Source organism: Triticum urartu, chromosome 2A (assembly GCF_056163025.1).
Source record: "Triticum urartu cultivar PI428250 chromosome 2A, HENAU_Tu73, whole genome shotgun sequence".
Classification (NCBI taxonomy): Eukaryota; Viridiplantae; Streptophyta; class Magnoliopsida; order Poales; family Poaceae; genus Triticum; species Triticum urartu.
The window spans coordinates 624,380,379-624,398,142 of record NC_141874.1 but is presented as its reverse complement, the minus strand read 5'-3'; the positions used below and the strand labels follow the sequence as shown (position 1 = coordinate 624,398,142).

Below are 17,764 nucleotides of genomic sequence, written 5' to 3'. Positions count from 1 at the left end.
CTAAGCTAGGCGCAGGGAACCTAGCGCGCCACAGATACGGTCTGCTTCACACCCCACCAACTGCGTGTCAAAAGTTGAAGTTGCTCCACCGCGTTCAGGCCCGATCAGGCGAGCGCCGTGAGAAATGGCCGGAGAGGCGCCCGCGCCACCATCGTCCCAGTCGAAGAAGCACCGACGCTCGACGGCATCCTGGACCAGCTCGCCCCAGATGGAGCCGCTGCCGCTCAGCGTCGTCGCGTTGCCCAGGATCCAGAGGCAATGCTTGCAACCAGAAGTAAGCAAACCGAGAGATATCAGGTCGTTTTCCAAGTTCAGGTAGCTGTACATTTCATCCAGGTCTCGGCGTGCCTTGCCCTCGTCAGGGCGACGTTGGCGCGTCGCCGGTTGGAGAGGAAGCCGATGGAGCCCGTGGCGTTGGACCTGACGGTGGAGAGGATGATGATGTCCTCCTCGCTGCCTTGGAACCCATCCACGGAGTTGACGCGAAGAATCAGGGGGCGCATCGCCCTCACGTCCCCTATCCTCCCCTGAATCGCCTCCACCTGCGCGGCGTACGGGCATATGACGCCCACGCTGACCACCTGCCCCGCACTGGCACAAGCTGCACGGTAAACCGCACGGCATGAGCTGGGAGCATGCAAATGTTCAGAGAAAAACTCAGTGGCAGGCCATGCGGGCGCACCTTGCTTGAGACTGCGCAGTATCTTCAGGATGGCGGCCACCTCGGCCATGTTCCTCTTGCTTCGGCCGCGATCTTCCCTGCCGTCGACGTTGATGAACGAGTATGGCCCGAACATCGCGCCTGGGAGGTAGCTACGCTCGTGCGTCGTCTGCGTCACGTTGGGGCCGTCCAAGATCTGCCTGTCGTAGAAACTGATGTTCGGGAAGACGCTGATGGAAGGGTGCATCCTGTACTGCATGTTCAGGAGGTGCTTCCTGTGCCCGAGTAAACCTAGTCTTTCAAATAGGCTTCTACCCAGCAATGCACTATCTGAAACCTGCAACAAGTAATAATGCTCAAGTTTGTGGATAAACATAACAAGAGCTGCATTTCAATTTGAACGGAGAACTGAACTGATACAGACCTTGCTTTTCACGGTTGCCGGCAACTGGCACTCGTCGCCGATAAGAACTGCGTGCTTCAGCCCGGAGACTTGCAAGGGGATGAGGGACTCGCATTCCTTCAGCTGCGCAGCCTCGTCGATCAGCAGCAAGTCCATCTTCTGCTCGTTCAGCTTCGCCGAGCCAGACACGGTGCAGAAAACAAGGGAGGCGCTTCGAAGGCAGAACTTCTTGATCGCGGGGCCATGGCGCGTGCGAGGAAGCTTAAGGTCTCGCGCCAGAGCTCTCGTGACGCCCAGGATCGCCGCCATGCTCCGCCTCAGGGCGCGAGCTGTCCCTGAACCATGGCGTTGCTCTCCCGTCGCCGTACGCATGAACGCGTCCCTCACGACTTCGTTCCCGGCGTTCTTCCCGCCGAGTAGTTTGCCGAAGTCGCCGAGCATCTTGGTCAGCGAAGCGATGTTCTCGCAGTTCTTCCCCAGGACGATGTCTCTAGGGACGTGCGACATGATTGTTCTGAAGCACGCGCTGAGCTTCTGGGAGATCTCGTGGAACCTTGACCTGACGAAGGACGACTCGGGTAAATTTGTGCTAGTATTCTTCTCGCGTGCTAACTGATACTGGTGTTTCAGGGTTATCGGATCTGTCAGAAAGACTTCCAGTGACAGGAGACCCGGCTTCCAGCCCGTCGCCGGCGAGAAGCACTTGCTTAGCCGCTTGACGCGAGTGTCCAGGAAGATCTCGTTGAGGTCGTTGTCGATGGCCATGCGCTTCCTGTTGCCGAACAGCAGCAGATCGCCGTGGCACCCACCGGCGCCGGCATTCGGGTGCTGCTTCCTCAGCGCCAGGAGGCGGGACGCGACCTGGCAGATGGCTGTGTTGGTCGGCGCGCACGTCAGGACCCGGAATTTGCTCTGGCTTTTCGTCGTCATCGACATCGTCATCACCGCCAGCAAGAGCACGCTGATGGTCTTTGTTTTGCCCGTGCCGGGCGGACCCCAGATGAGGCTGAACTTGCTGCTCGCGCCGCCGCACTGCACCGCCGAAATGCAGCTCAGAATGGCGTCGGCTTGCGACTGGTTGAGCTCGAACGGAGATAGCGTGCCGGCCGTCAGTAGAACGCCGGTGCCGCCGGTCAGTGAAGTTCCCTGCATGGTGCATGCCGATCAGAGGATCATTCACATGACATGAGAAAACCATAGAAACCAACTCCCAATTCATGCAACGATCGATGTACACCAAGCTTAATTAATTACGCAGAAGCAGAACTGCTTGCCTGCATGGTGTTATCGCCGGCGATGACCTTGACGAGGTCTGCATTCCTCTCGACGGCTGCTTCGTAGTTGAGGCACCGCCAGATGCGCGCGTAGGGTATGAAGCTGAGCAAGCTGACAACAAACGCGTAGCAGGTTACATCTTCTATTACCTTGGACGCTCTGACCACAAAGCTACACTTGTTGGGGACGTCCTTGACGTGCGCGAGGCAGTAGGGGCTGCCAGGCCGAAGCGGCGTCGCCGCCGAGAGCGCGACGATGTCGCCGATGCATGGGGAACAAGCACCGCGGCGGCCGGAGACGGTGACGCGGTAAAACGGGGTGATCTTCTTGACGCCCTTGGCTCCCTTTGGAACGAGGCTAACCAGCGACCGTATTTGCACGGGGCTGGAGCCATTGGGTTGCGGGTCCAAGGCGGAGCTCATCTCCGCGCGGATCTCCTCCAGCAACGGGGCCCTGAACGAATCCAGGTAGTTCTTCAGGCCGAAGAACCTGTCAGGTATCGTGTTCACCTGTGACAAAGAGATGCACATCACATTCACCGTCGTCAGGTGCTCTGCATGATGGCATGATCCAAGCTGGGAAAATGGTGATCGGGCGTATGCGATCGATCCAATTGCATACCTTGTCTCTGAAGAGGTCCTGGTTGGCGACGTCTTGGAGGGACCAGGAGAAGATGAGGTTGACGAGCTCGTCGTCGTCGTCCTGCCCCTTCCTCCTCTTCCTCGCTCCACCTTTCTTCCCCATCTCGGCAATCGATGTGGCCTTCAGCCCTTCACCGTGATGGGTCACTGCCGCTCCCCGTGCGTGCGTATGTGTAAACCGTACTCTTCATAGTCTATGGACTGGTTCTGGACTACAGTAGTATTGATTGAGCATGCATAGTTTGCTGTGCATGCAACCACCAACCTCGTGCCTCTGCCCAAGATAGCGCGCAGCACGCCTGTGATCTCGTCTCTTGCGGTTTCGAGGACGAAGCGGCTGCGGCTGCTGGGCTTCCGCTCTCGGTTGATGCGACGTGAACATACTACCATTGATCGAATGCGAACGAGAGAGAGCGTACTTCATTCAACACACTTTGGCCATTGATCGGATGTAGTAGGAGTAGTAGCAAAACCGATGCATAGGACGTGTGCGCACCACTAACTCTACCGGTTAACCACCGTGCACAGCACGTACGAGGATGGCAACCGTGCGTCTTGGCCGAGTAACACACAGGGACGAGAGAATCCAGGATGTTAGCGTTTCGGTCTGGCGACTCGGGGGGCGATTCCTCGGGCGACGCCGCTCGCTGCCCCGCGGCGGAGGCGGAAGGCTAGACGGAGGTGCGGCCTGACGAGGGGTGCGCGCGGTGGAGCGCGCCGTCTGGGGGGCGGCCTCTCGCCCCGTCCTTCTCCGGCAGCAGGTTCTGGGCTCTGGAGGGGGTCAACTCCGATGGCGACGACGATGAGGTAAGTAGCGAGGTAAGTGATGGTGGTGGTGGTTCGTCGAGGCCCCGTGCGGGGTGCTCGGTGGGTGACTTTGTCGCCCGTGCGGAGGAGCTTGGGGGCTCCTTCGTGGCCGGTCGCCGGCGAGCCTTTGCCCCTGGTGGACATGGCGGGCGTCGTCCGGCGCCGCGGATCTGGCGTCCGCCGCAGGGGGTGGATGCAGGTCCTGAGGGCCGCTCGTGCGCCCTGTCGGAGGTGGTTTGCCGCGATCTGGTGTTGGAGGGGCCTCCTCCGGTCCCAGTGAGCTCGTCGGAGCCGACAGGGGTCGGCGGCGGCAACGGCGGAGCCGCCAGTGTCGGGGATCCGCGGGTCCTGGCTAGGGTTTCCGGGGAGCCGACGGTCGGGCTCGTTTCCCCGCTGGGCCAGGAGGAGTGGCCCAGCCTTCCAGGAATTGGGCTGGGGGGCCCATCGGCGATCCAGCCCGCTTCTCGGCCTGTGGGGGTGCAGGGACGCCCCTCCGTGCTTGGGCCTGACCAGCCTGGCCCGGTGGCCTGCTGTGAGCCTGCGCTTAGGCCCGGGCCCAGTGCGGAGAAGGCTGAGCGGTCGTCCGCCCCTATTAATAGGTGGCTATGGGTACCAAAAGGAACCCTAGATCTGTCTCTAGGGTTTCCTGCATCCCACTCTCAGGTGCGGCGCTTCGGGCACCTTACCCGTCGTCTCCTACGTTCTGCCCCTCCCCCACCTCTTTCCTGCTCGTTCGCCACTGTTGTGAGGATGGGCTCCCGCCGCGGCGACAAGCCTCCCATGTCGCCTCCGATCCCGGCGGCGGATCGACAACGCGAGCACGATCTGCGGGCGAAGGCGCTCTCCAAGGCGTCGGCGAAGGCCGCGGGGGACGGGGGCTGGGGGCCGCCGCCTCCATGGTGGCTTGCGGAGCAAGAGTGGAAGCAGCAAGAGGACCGCGAGCGCAAGAAGAAGAAGAAGGAGGAATATCGGCGCCGCGGGCTGGAGCAGAAGAAAGAGCTCAAGAGGAAGGAATCCCAGCTCCCTCCGGGCGGTGAGCGGAGCGGGGATCCGGTGGCCAAGAAGCAGAAGCAAAAGGGGGGGGGGGTCGGCGGCTTCGAAGGGTTCGGCTGACGCTCCGATCCCAGTGGAGGAGGCTGACGGGCCGGAGTGCTTCAAGTGCGGCAGGGTGGGGCATTACCAAAATGTGTGCCACTTCAAGCCCCTGTGCGTCGTCTGCCACGAGGAAGGGAACGCGTCGGCGTACTGCCCCACCCAGGGGCAGCCTCTTCTGCTGCAGATCATGGGCAACGCCATCCCTGGAGAGGGATTCTTCTGCCTCCCTTTCGTGGAGATGGAGGGCGAGGAGGTCCAGGCCCCGCTGGTGGCGGATGCGGCGATCATCTCGGCAGCGCCCGGCACGCTGTCGATCCCCATCTTGGAGGCGGAGCTCCCTCACCTCTTCGAGGGGGTGTGGGATTGGCAGGTGACGGCCATCGGCGTCGACCAGTTCTCGGTCGTCTTCCCTAACAAGGCCATGCTGCGGATGGCGACCCGCAGCGGCAAGCTCTACCTCTCCCTCAACGACATCATGGCAGATATCAAGGAACTGAGCCAGGAGGAACCCAAGGCCGAGATCATGCCGGACGTGTGGGTCAAGCTGTGGGGTGTGCCACCCAAGCACCGCCGCGTGGACCGCCTCATGGCAGGGACGGTGATGATTGGGCGTCTAATGGAGGTGGATCAGGCGTCGTTGCCGGGGCGCGGCCCAGTCCGGATGCGCTTCGCGTGTCGATCGCCTGCCAAGCTCAAGGGCTACGTCCAAGTGTGGTTCAACAGCGAGGGCTTCACCATTCATCTGGAGGCCGAGGTGGGTGATCTACAGGGTGCGGCGCCCCCTTCCCCTCCATCAGCCAGCGTGGACAAGGGACCAAATGACAAAGACAAGGACCACGACGCGAGCATGGGGGATGACTCCATCGACACCGCCACTTGGGACAAGCTTGGCCTCAAGGACAAGGATCCCCAGGACGCGCCCCCGGCGGCGGGCGCTGCGAAGGACCAGGAGGAACGGCAAGTGGTGGTGGGAAGCAACGAGATGGGCCTCAACCAGTACGGCTCCAACATGACGTTGGGCCTCGACATCGACAAGGGGGTCTCGGCGTCCTGCGACTCGGAGGGTCGCTCGATGCTCGTCTCCCCGATGGCTGCGGTGGTGGGGGAGCCTCGGGCTGCCACGGTGCGCTCACCCAAGGCGGTTGGCCTCGGTGGCGGTGGGACGAGGCTCCACAAGAAGCCGGCAGGCCGCAAGACTCCCTTGGTGGCACCGGGGAGCCCTCCCTCGGGGCATGCGGGCACGCCTGCTCCGCAGCGGCCGGTGGTGATGGCGCTGGCCTCTCCTGGGGGTCCGACTGGTGGCACCTCGTCGGTCATCTCCCCTCCAACTTCTGACGTGCTCCGCGCAGAGGTGGCCAAGGTGGCGCCCGTTTCAACGGCCAAGCGCTTCAAGGCGGTGGTGGCGTCCACGGCGACGCAGGAGCGGGTGAGCTCCCGCCCGAAGGGCGCCAAGGGCAACCTTCCAGCCCTCCAACGCGCCCAACTCCTGCAGGCCCAGAAGAACCTGGAAACTGAAGGTAACCCCATGCCCCGCTTTAAGATCTTTGATGAATATTCTGATGAGTGCTTGGGGGGTATCTTAGAAGATAGTGGGGTGGTGATGTCCGACGAGGGGGAAGCGCGCGAAGTGCTCTCTCTTATTCGTGCTAAGGAAATCGCGCAGGCCGCGCTAGCTCAGGCAGCGCTGGCCCGCGCTGCGCCAGCAGCAGAAGAAGCAGGGGCTTCTCTGATGACTGTTACGCGGCACGATCAGGAGGACATAGCAGCAGGGGCTGCGTCGTCCACCTCCAACCGTCGTCCTGCCAAGACACGGCGCGTGGCCAACGCGGTGACCGCTCGCGGTATCCGCCTCCGCAATCGCATTATCTAATGCGGTACATATTCTGGAACATCCGAGGCTTCGGCCACGCTGGGAGGCGGACCCAGTTAAAAGAGTTCATTCGGAACGAGGCGATCGACGTAGTTGGCCTGCAGGAAACTATCAAGGCCGATTTCAATCATCGGGACCTGCTAGCTATCGATCCGCTGGAGCGCTTTGTTTGGCATTGGGTGCCGGCGGTCGGGCACTCGGGAGGCATGCTGCTAGGCATCAACCTAGTTTGCTTCGAGGTGGTGGCGTGGGATGCCGGTCGTTTCTTCATGTCGGCCCACGTGCGCCACCGGGCAACTCTCCAAGAGTGGGAGGTGATTGTGGTTTACGGCCCGGCCGACCACTCGCTCTCGCTGGAGTTCTTGGGAGAACTCCAGGCGAAGGTTGCGTCTGTGGGCACGCGAAATTTGCCTCTGCTAGTGGGAGGGGATTTCAACTTAATTCGCTCGGGAGCGGATAAAAACAACGGTATTATTAATTGGACAAGGGTGTCCATGTTTAATAATGCAATCGCAGCCATGGCCCTTAGGGAAGTGGCTCGCGTGGGGGCACGCTACACCTGGACCAACAAACAACTAACGCCGGTGCGGTCGGTCTTGGACAGGGTTTTCATGTCCTCGGAGTGGGAGGTGATGTTTCCCTTGTGCTCTTTGCATGCCGAAACGAGGATAGGGTCGGACCACGTCCCCCTCATCCTCTCCTCGGGGGAGGAAAGGTTAAAACGCAGCCCTCGTTTTTTCTTCGAAACCGCGTGGTTAGAGTCTCCGGACTTTGAGCAAATCTTCCTTTCGAAATGGGAGAATTGCGTCGCCCGGGTCAGGCGCGCGCGGGGGCCGATGGAGTTCTGGATTGCTGCAGGAGCGGGCTTGCGTGCGGCCCTCAAAGGGTGGGGGGCTAACCAGGGGCACGAAGATAAGCTGCTTCGATCGCGTTTGACCGCGGAGCTCGCTCAGATGGATGCTGTGGCGGATGTGCAGACCTTCTCGGAGCAAGACTGGGCTCAGCGCTACGCGCTTGAGGCCCAGGTCGAGTCCCTCCTTAGAGCTGAGGAGGAGTACTGGCGTAGACGCGGTGGTATCAAGTGGACGCTCAAGGGTGACGCGAACACTCAATATTTTCACGCCTATGCTAATGGCCGTCGCCGCAAATGCGCCATTTTGCGCTTGCAATCTGATCAGGGGCTCCTTTTGCGGCAACAGGATATCGTCCGTCACATTTACGAGTTCTACATCCAACTCATGGGTTCCAGGGAGGAATCCCGGGCCCAGCTTAGGGCAGATGTGTGGGACCCTGCGTTGCGGGTCACGGACGATGAAAACGAGGGCCTAGGATTGGCCTTCACCCCGGAGGAGATTGACAAGGCGACCCTTGGCATGAAATCCGACACCGCACCCGGGCCGGATGGGTGGCCGGTGGCGATGTTCAAAAGATTTTGACAAGTGCTCAAAGGGCCTATTTTTGACGTTTGCAATGGTTTTATGCGGGGTATGGTAGATATCTCTTGCCTAAACTTTGGGGTTCTCTCTGATCCCCAAAGTTCCGGGCGCGGATCATATTAGGCTCTTTCGTCCCATAGCGTTGATTAATGTTCCGTTTAAAATTTGTGCTAAGGCTTGTTCGACTCGCTTGTCTCCGATAGCTCACCGTATTATTAGTAGGAACCAATCGGCTTTTATTCGGGGGCGCAACATCTTAGAGGGGCCGTTGGCCCTCCAGGAGATTGTGCACTCCCTAAAATGCGCTCGCCAGCCCGCGATTCTCCTGAAGCTAGACTTCGAGAAGGCGTACGATCGCATGAACTGGGAGTTTCTCCGCCAGGTCCTCCTGGACCGGGGATTCTCGTCGGTTTGGGTTCATCGCATGATGCAGTTGGTCTCGGGGGGCCAAACGGCGATTGCGGTGAACGGAGAAGTAGGGAATTTCTTCCGCAACAAGCGTGGGTTGCGTCAGGGGGACCCAGCCTCGCCGTTGTTGTTTAACTTTGTAGCAGACGCCTTGGGCGCCATGCTCGACAGAGCCCGTTTGGCTGGCCACATCAGGGAAGTGGTGGACAACCTGATCCCGGGGGGAGTGTCACACCTGCAATACGCGGACGACACACTCCTGCTCTTCGAGCCCGACACACACAGTATTGCATCGGTCAAGGCCATTCTGTTGTGTTTTGAACTCATGTCAGGGCTTAAAATCAACTTCCACAAGTGTGAAGTGGTGTCCATGGGGATGGATGTGGCCGAAAGTCAGCGGGTAGCCAACTTGCTTAACTGCAAACTTGGCCAGTTTCCATTCACTTACCTCGGCCTCCCGATCGCGGCGAAGAAATGTTCGATCGCTGATTGGGAACCTCTCACCTCCAAGGTAGCGGGCAGGGTGTGTCCGTGGAGAGGTAGATTTATGTCTTCAGGGGCTAGACTAATCTTAACCAACTCCAGCCTCTCATCCTTACCTATGTTCGCCATGGGTTTGTTCTTGCTGGCGGATGGGGTACACACTAAGTTGGATACCCCATGGTCCCGTTTCTTTTGGGAAGGAGCGGGACCCAAACGGAAATACCATATGGTCAAATGGCAGGCCGTTTGTAGACCTAAAGCCCAGGGGGGCCTTGGGATCATCAACTCCAAGCTGATGAATATTGCACTCATGTGCAAATGGATCTGGAAGATGTCTCAGGGTGAGACTGGCCTCTGGATCGATCTCCTCCGTGCGAAATACTTCCCGAACGGGAATTTCTTCGAGGCGGCCTCTCGTGGGTCCCCCTTCTGGAACTCCATTCAAGCCCTAAAACCCTTCTTCGCTAGGGGCGCGAAATTTGGGGTTAACAACGGGTGCTCCACGTGGTTTTGGCTAGACCTTTGGATTGGCCACCAACCCCTATGGTCGGAGTTTCGCCAACTCTACTCCATTGCAGTCGAGCCCAACCAACTGGTTGCTTCGGCTCTTAGCTCCTCCCCACCCTACATCAACTTCAGAAGAGAATTATCGGGGACGGAAATGGCGGAGTGGGACCGCCTCCGGGATCTGATCACCGATGTTCGCCTGTCGGACTCCGCGGACACGGTCTCTTGGAGACTTTCGGGCTCTGGCAAATTCACTGTCAATTCCCTATACAGAGAGCTTACCCGCGGCCAGGTCCCTTCGGCAACCAGGGGGCTTTGGAAGGCCAAAATCCCTCTCGATCAAGGTCTTCCTCTGGCAACTACGCCAAGATCGCCTTCCTACCTCTATCAACCTTGCTAAGCGCAACGGCCCCGCCTCCGGCCCTTGTGCTCTGTGTGGGGTTCCGGAAGATGCTGACCACGCTTTCTTCCGGTGCTCTTTGGCGCGCTTTGCCTGGAGCGCGGTCCGTGAGGCCGCGGGGGTGGATTGGGATCCCCGCTCCCGAGCCGCGCTAGTGTCTTCTTTGTCATTGGTTCATGGCCCGGCTCGTCGGGTCATGTGGACGTGTGCGGCGGCCATGTTATGGGCTATCTGGCATATTCGTAACAAGTTTACTATTGAGGGCATATTTCCCTCGCATCCCGCTGACGTTATTTTCAAATGCATCGTTTTCTTGTAGCAATGGGCACCGCTGGGCAGACAACAGGACTCTGATCTTCATCGCCAAGCTCTTTGCCGTCTTCGCTTAGTTTACGCCGAGTCCCGCACTCAGTCGCCCGCGCCGTCTGCTGTCGCATAGGGATGGGCAGCCCCTTTTGGTTGTAGTTTCAGCCGAGCCTGCGTGCTCGTTTCGCTAGGCCGGCCGTGCCTTGTAACGTACTTTATTCCTCCTCCGGTTGCTGTTTCCAAGACCTGTTCGTTTTTTGTTTAGTGCCGTGTGTTGGTCATGTGGTTGTCATACGCTGCCTATGTTGTGGGCTTAAAGCCGGACGTCCCTGACGTCTATGTTCTAAAAAAAAGTAACACACAAGTTTTTTTTAGAAGGAACACTAAGATTACATTATTTTCACAGGCTGGCTAAATCACCAGCAACTGCGCATGATACAAAGTCTCAGAGTTCTGTAAGCCAGTGGTGCTGGCTTCTAGAGAAAAGTGATTCTCCCATGCACAGGAGGTCCAGTGCATGCATCCATCGCTGGATTATGCTGAAGATCCGAGTGCATGCAAACTATGCTTCACGTATATGTATAGAGTATGCCATTCGCATTAATATAGCATTGTATCATGTCAGTCCACTTAATGCATGTATGCGTCGCTCTCTCTCTGCTCACAAACTATGACACATGCATGGCTGACAACATCTCCTCTCTTCCTCTCAGAATCCATCATTTTTAGTTTCCTTTACAAAACCTAATATCTTTGAAACCAAAATTCCTTTTCTGGAAGTTTTTATATATTCGAACTCATCACATCAAGACCTTTAGAACAAGATCAACCTTGGATAGATTCTAAACACGTTATAATTTCAACCTTTAGAAATTTTTAATGATTAAATCAGTTATTGAAATGATTTTTAATGAGTGAAATACAAATAAAAATTGAGTGAAATTATTTTATTGAAATTAGTGAAATCGTTTTTCTGAATTAAGCAAAATTAGTTTGTTCCAACTAAGTAAAAGCATTGTTTGGAATGTGTAAAGTCAACATTTTGAGATAAGCAATTGTTTTAAATGACTGGAATATGCTTTTTAAAATGAGTCAAATCAGTTTTAAAAAATGAGTGAAATATGTTGATGAAATTGAAATTCAATTGAAATATATCCAATATTAACCTTGTTTTAAAGAGCATCTCGTTAGGAATTCAAATATTTTAAAATATTTTAATATGGAATTAATATTCAAAATATATTGATGAATTAATATCTCACAAGAAAATAAAATGCTAGCTTTTGTATAGATAGACTGGTTCCGCATAGGGATGACATTTAATTTGCATTACTGGGCCCATGTATCACTTAATGTTGATGAATAGTTTTAGACGTATGAATGGGATATTCTACAAAGAGTGCCAACTAGACCATGCACGGGACCTCCCGTGCATGGTAGAAAAATCCAATCTCCTGGCTTTCAGCCTCCAAACCTGCGCCATAAGACGCGAGTGTATGTACAATAGAATTACATGATCTTGAGCACCATTTTACAATTACATCATCAAAGTACAGACTCAGTAAATACTTGGCTTCCAAGAACAGAGCACCATGTGAAGAGAGGTCATATTCAACACCCAACACAGCTTGCTTTTGTAATAAAGCGTCAGTTTCAAAAATAACCCGACTGCACCCTATCTCTCCGGCTCGTCTTGCCGTCATGATTAGTGTTGTGGTTTCTGCATGAAGAGTATCCGATAAATTCTGCAGCTTCCCTATTCCAGCAACTTCAACCAACCCTTCCGAGTTCCTGATTATATAGCCCCAACCACCTGTATGATTTTTCGCTTTAAAAGCTTCATCAATATTTATCTTCAGATAGGGATTATGTGCGGGTATCCATCTACTCTGTTCAGCCACAATCCTATTCTATTTCCCCTTCTTGTTATATTCCAAGAACTCCATTCTATGTTGTTCAACTAAAGATACGATTTCTATGCAATTTCTCGAACATTCTCCAGCATTTTCTCTGTTTCTCTCGTACCACAACAACCATAGGAGTGTGCCAATCTTGGAGATCACCTCTTCTTTGCGCTTAAAAATTTCCATAAGAGCACCTTGTGGGTTGATGCACTCTGCAAGCAGTGCCCTCATTTCCTCCAGTTGTGCAGCCCTCCAAACCTGCTTAGCTTGCTTGCACTTGAAAAAATAGTGCCCTCCATCTTCGTAATAAATGTTACAGACATGGCATTTTGGGTTGACATCAACCCCTCTTCTTAGTTTGTGGTGTGGCCTTGTGACGGGGCCGCAAAAAGGGGATCGCTCCCGCGACGCGCCCCGCGTGTGCGTCACGGGAGATTAATCACTCGCTGCCGTAGAAGAGTTCTCCGCCTCCATCCCCTCCCCTCGCCGCCACCGATCCACGCCGTCGGGCAAAGCCTCGCTGGTGCTGGCGGTGGCGGGGCCCTCTCTCCTCTTCGCGTGTGGGGGCTTGGCGCGGGCCGGTGATCCCGGGTGGGGGCGCGTCGCTGGGCTAAGGGCGTGGCGGCGCTGGGCGGAGCTCGGAGACGGACGGTCTTCGTCTTTGTCCTGGTCGTGGAGCGCTGGTCGCAGCGGCGACTCTCGCCTGGGTTGGCGGCGGCTGGTGGGTGCACTGCCCAGATCCGGCCTGTCGGGACCCAAAGGAGTCCCGCGGTGGTCGACCCAGTTGTTCTTCATTCTCCAAAAATTTGATCTGCTTCATGTGTGCCTCCTCGATCTGGACACCAAAGGGTTCCGGTCTTCCTTTGAGAGATCTTAGCTTTTGGTGCATGGCGCCACCGGATGTCTAGATCGGAATTGATCCAGTATGGCGCGCCCTCAACTTCGACCAAAGAGGCTTCATGTGGGTGTGGCACGAAGCTTCGCTGTCTTGCCGGTGCCATGGGACATGTCTAAGTATATATTTCCACGGCGTTGACAGTGGTGAAGAAAGTCATGGTGCCTACGGTCGGAGACTTGTAATGGTGGAGAGGAGTTTTGGTTGTGTTGAAGAATGGCGGCACATGTTCCTGTGTGTCAGGTGTTGAGGACTTACAGCGACGACCTTGGCAGGAGGGGGCGGCAACACAGGTGGACAACAAATTTGCCTTCACTGGTTGTACCTAGCAATGATCTTGCGAAGGCATTGTTTTTGGGATCTCGGACTCTCTCCAGGGTGAAACACTCAAGATTCTTGATTGGACGACGACAATGCTTGAGCACTGTTTCCTTTTTGGAGGCGTCGTTTTTGGAGAACCTCTTCTGTTGTCCGGGCGTTGTCTTCGGTGGTGGTTAGAGTGTCGCTGTTGCGAGTTTTCATCATGTGACGGGGTATTTGTTTTATATTTCTCTTTTTATTATTTTTGTTTTTGGCTGTATGCATCCTTGATGTCTTTCGATATCTTGTTGGTGCAAAGGCCGGGTGTAATTGGTATCTTCGCGATATTAATATATTTCCTTTAAAAAAAATTAGTTTATGGCGTAAAGGCAAACTATTATTTGCAAGTTGTACAGTTTTTTAGTGCACTTCACAGCGATTCTTGTGTGGTACCTAGGTCGCTGGATAGCAACCCAGCCATAACCTCCACATGCGCCACGTTCTCTGTATGGGCCTGCCCATACTGATTTTTTCCCACAAGTTTTGGGAAGGTTCTAAAACCTTCCTAAACCGTTTTTGTCTTATTCTGTAGGGTTTTCACCTTTTTATTCATTTACCGTCTTTTCTTTTTTGTATTTCTTTTCTTTCCTTTTTTTCCATTTTTCTTATTAATTTCCAGATCACTTTTGTGAAACTTGTGAACATTTTTCATACTCGCAGTTTTTTATTTCACAAACAATTTTCGAATTCACAAAAAAATTAAAATTTTGTGATTTTTTTATTTATGAACAGTTTTTAAGTTCATGAAATTTTCTAAAAATTCTCGAACAATTTTTTGAAAGTCGCGAACATATTTCAAAATCCTTGAATATTTTTTTGAATTCAGAAACATTTTTAAAAACATGAACATGTTTTCCGTGAACATTTTTTAATTCAAAATACATATTTTAAATACATGAATAAATCTGGCTAATTTTTCATGACTTCTCGAACATTTAACGAAATCAGGAACATTGTTTGAATTTGTGAATATTTTTTAAGTCCATGATTTTTTAATACACAAACTTTTTTCAAAATTCATTATTTATTTTGATTTTAAAAAGTTCAAATACTAAATTATTTTAAATAAGAAAAAAGTAAGAATCTATAAGTCATTACAAGGAGTAACCAACACCACAAACTATACCCGACAAATGATTTGGGGTAAGAGTCCATAGATCAGAAAGCTAGGGTGGGGGAGTTGATGGATAAGACGGTGTTCATGAAGATGATGATCGAAGTGTTGGTGATGATGATGGCTTCGAATTCTCCCCGCTAGAGGGATGGTTCTCTGGCAGAATCAGTCTGTCAGAGGGCCAAAGTTCTTCGCCTTGGTTCTGCCTCGTAGCAGCGACGAAAAAAAATCTAGAATTATTCCTGATGAAGTTTTAGGTCAAAGAAAAAATGGTCAAAGGGTGTTGTGAGGAGGCGGCTAGGGGCTCCATGCGGCCCGGGCCGGGAGGAGAAGCCGCACGGAGGCCATGTGCCCCCCTGTGGCCCATCTTCTAGCTCATGGCTTCTATTCTTTTGGAAGATTTTTTGGAACTTTTGAAGCTCCAGAAAATAACTTTTTCTTTTGGTACATTTTTGCTCATGTATTATTGTTGTTGGTGATTTGCCGAGAATTTCTCTCTTTGTGTGCTTCATGCGAATTAAATAGAAAAAGGCATTAAAATTGAGCAACATTGTGTAAATTAGCATTGATAAAGAGTAAAATATAATAAGAAAAGGCGATCCAAAATGGACGTATTAATAATCAATGCAATGAAATGGTAGAGTTCTTACCTCCTGACCCCGACCCCCCGCGTCCCTCTCTGAGGCGGCATGGGGGGACCCTAGCTTCCTCACCGCTGGTGCTCCCTTCTCCGCCTCCCTCCTTCGTCGCTGCCGTGGGCCATTACGGGGAAAACCCCTGGCAGTGCCAGCGGTGGGGCATCTCCTCGGCGCAGCTTCCTCTTCCCTCCCTCCCTCGACGACAACTTGGATCTAGCCATTGGTGCCCTTGGCGGCGTCGCACGGTGGAAGCACGGTGGCGTCCCTCCTCGGAGCCGGTGGTGGCGGGGCGCCTGCTGGTGGTGGTACTACCTCCACGGCCAGTGCAGCCCGGGGCTCGAGATCCACGCTGGCTGGATCTGAGTGGCGGGGTTTGGGGCTATGACCACTGTTAGGCATGGCGTCAAGGTTATCAGAATCGTGATTTTGTATCGGATCGAAGCTCTAATGGTAGAATCGTAAATCGTAGAATCTTCACTACCAGGATCGTAGAAACGTAGATTTTATGAACTAAAATCGTAGAATCAGATGGGTAAGTTTGGATCGTAAAGTCATAGAATCATATAACAGAATCACGATTCTAACAACCTTGCGTGGCGTGGTGTCCCCGTGGCTCTGCTGCCACTGGCGCCATGGTAGCATTGGCGGATGTGATGTCCACGGCGAGGTAGTGCGCACAATAGGAGGCGTGGTGGAGGGGCGGTCCTCAAGAAGACGGGCAGTGGTGTGGTGGTGGCGGACAGGCGCGACGGCATGCTGGAGGTAACGGCGTGAGCCACCGACCAAGTTTGGCGGCGGCGTTGCGATAGCTCTGCTAGGAGGGAGTTTCCTAGTGAGCAGGAAGCGCTAGGCCACCCGTGGTCTGTGTGGTGAGCGACAGTGCTCTCGTGATGGCGCCAGCGTGAGCCAGTTTGCGTCCGATCTGGGCCCTTGATGCTAGGGACATCGTAAGTACATCCCTTGGAGCAGGTGATGGCCGTCGTGGGCGGTCCTAGTGAAGGAAATATGCCCTAGAAGCAATAATAAAGTTGTTATTTATATTTCCTTATATAATGATAAATGTTTATTATTCATGCTAGAATTGTATTAACCGGAAACTTGATACATGTGTGAATACATAGAAAAACAAAGTGTCCCTAGTATGCCTCTACTTGACTAGCTCGTTAATCAAAGATGGTTAAGTTTCCTGACCATAGATATGTGTTGTCATTTGATGAACAGGATCACATCATTAGGAGAATGATGTGATGGACAAGACCCATTCGTTAGCCTAGCATATTGATCGTTAAGTTTTATTGCTATTGCTTTCTTCATGACTGCTACATGTTCCTCTGTCTATGAGATTATGCAACTCCCAAATACCGGAGGAACACCTTGTGTGCTATCAAACGTCACAATGTAACTGTGTGATTATAAAGATGCTCTACAGGTGTCTCCAAAGATGTTTGTTGGGTTGGCATAGATCAAGATTAGGATTTGTCACTCCGTGCATCGGAGAGGTATCTCTGGGCCGTCTCGGTAATGCACATCACTATAAGCCTTGCAAGCAATGTGACTAATGAGTTAGTTGCAGGGTGATGCATTACGGAATGAGTAAAGAGACTTGCCGGTAACGAGATTGAACTAGGTATGAAGATACCGACGATTGAATCTCGGGAAAGTAACATACCGATGACAAAAGGAATGAGGTAAAGATTGATATATTGGACGATGATATTAGGACACCGGAATGGTTTCAAAAAGGTTCGCGTATATTTCGGAGTACCGAGGGGTTATCGAAACTCCCCGGGGAAGTATTGGGCCTACATGGGCCTTAGGGGAGAGAGAGAGGAGCCCGCAAGGGGTGGCGCGCGCCCCCCTCCAAGGGAGTCCTAATAGGACAAGGAGGAGGGGGCGCGGCCACCTTTCCCTCTCCCTCTCCATCTCCTTCCTTTTCCCCTATGATGAGAAAGGAAAGGGGGGAGGCGAATCCTACTAGGAGTGGAGTCCTAGTAGGACTCCCCCCCTTGGCGCGCCCCTTGGTGGCCGGCCTCCTCCTCCCCTCCTTAATATATGGGGGCAGGGGGCACCCCAAAGCACATCAATTATTCTCTTAGCCGTGTGTGGTGCCCCCCTCCACAGTTTACTCCTCTGGTAATAGCGTCGTAGTGCTTAGGCGAAGCCCTGTGCGGATCACATCACCATCACCATCACCACGCCGTCATGCTGACGAAACTCTCCCTCGACCCTCTGCTGGATCAATAGTTTGAGGACGTCATTGAGTTGAAAGTATGCTGAACTCGGAGGTGCCGTACGTTCGGTACTAGATCTGTTGGATCATGAAGATGTTCGACTACATCAACCACGTTAACCTAACGCTTCCGCTTTCGGTCTACGAGGGTATGTGGACATACTCTCCCCTTCTCGTTGCTATGCATCTCCTAGATAGGTCTTGCGTGATCGTAGGAATTTTTTTGAAATTGCATGCTACGTTCCCCAATAATGGCATCCCAGCCAGGTCTATGCGTAGATGATATGCACGAGTAAAACACAAAGAGTAGTGTGCGATAATAGTCATACTG

General features: G+C 53.6%; 2 protein-coding genes across 2 annotated transcripts; one reads left to right on the top strand and one right to left on the bottom strand.

Annotated features, from left to right (window-relative positions):
- On the bottom strand, positions 1–3,083 carry LOC125537554 (helicase sen1-like). Its single transcript, XM_087541948.1, has 6 exons — positions 2,961–3,083; positions 2,339–2,848; positions 1,086–2,210; positions 683–998; positions 345–601; positions 1–261 (listed from the first exon to the last, which is right to left on the bottom strand). The coding sequence occupies exons 1-6, from the start codon at positions 3,081–3,083 to the stop codon at positions 1–3; spliced, it is 2,592 nt and encodes an 863-aa protein (XP_087398074.1).
- A 3,668-nt stretch (positions 3,084–6,751) lies between these two features.
- LOC147986283 (uncharacterized) lies at positions 6,752–8,188 on the top strand. Its single transcript, XM_087541947.1, has one exon. The coding sequence runs from the start codon at positions 6,752–6,754 to the stop codon at positions 8,186–8,188; it is 1,437 nt and encodes a 478-aa protein (XP_087398073.1).
- Positions 8,189–17,764: the final 9,576 nt, after the last annotated feature.

Bases quoted from the DNA above. Each gene is read 5' to 3' on its own strand.
- LOC125537554 (XM_087541948.1), bottom strand. From the start codon at position 3,083: ATGGGGAAGAAAGGTGGAGCGAGGAAGAGGAGGAAGGGGCAGGACGAC. The intron at 2,849-2,960 runs GTATGCAATTGG...TCTTTGTCACAG, and splicing joins AGGACCTCTTCAGAGACAAG to GTGAACACGATACCTGACAG. The intron at 602-682 runs GTGCGCCCGCAT...TTTACCGTGCAG, and splicing joins ACTGCGCAGTCTCAAGCAAG to CTTGTGCCAGTGCGGGGCAG.
- LOC147986283 (XM_087541947.1), top strand. From the start codon at position 6,752: ATGCGGTACATATTCTGGAACATCCGAGGCTTCGGCCACGCTGGGAGG.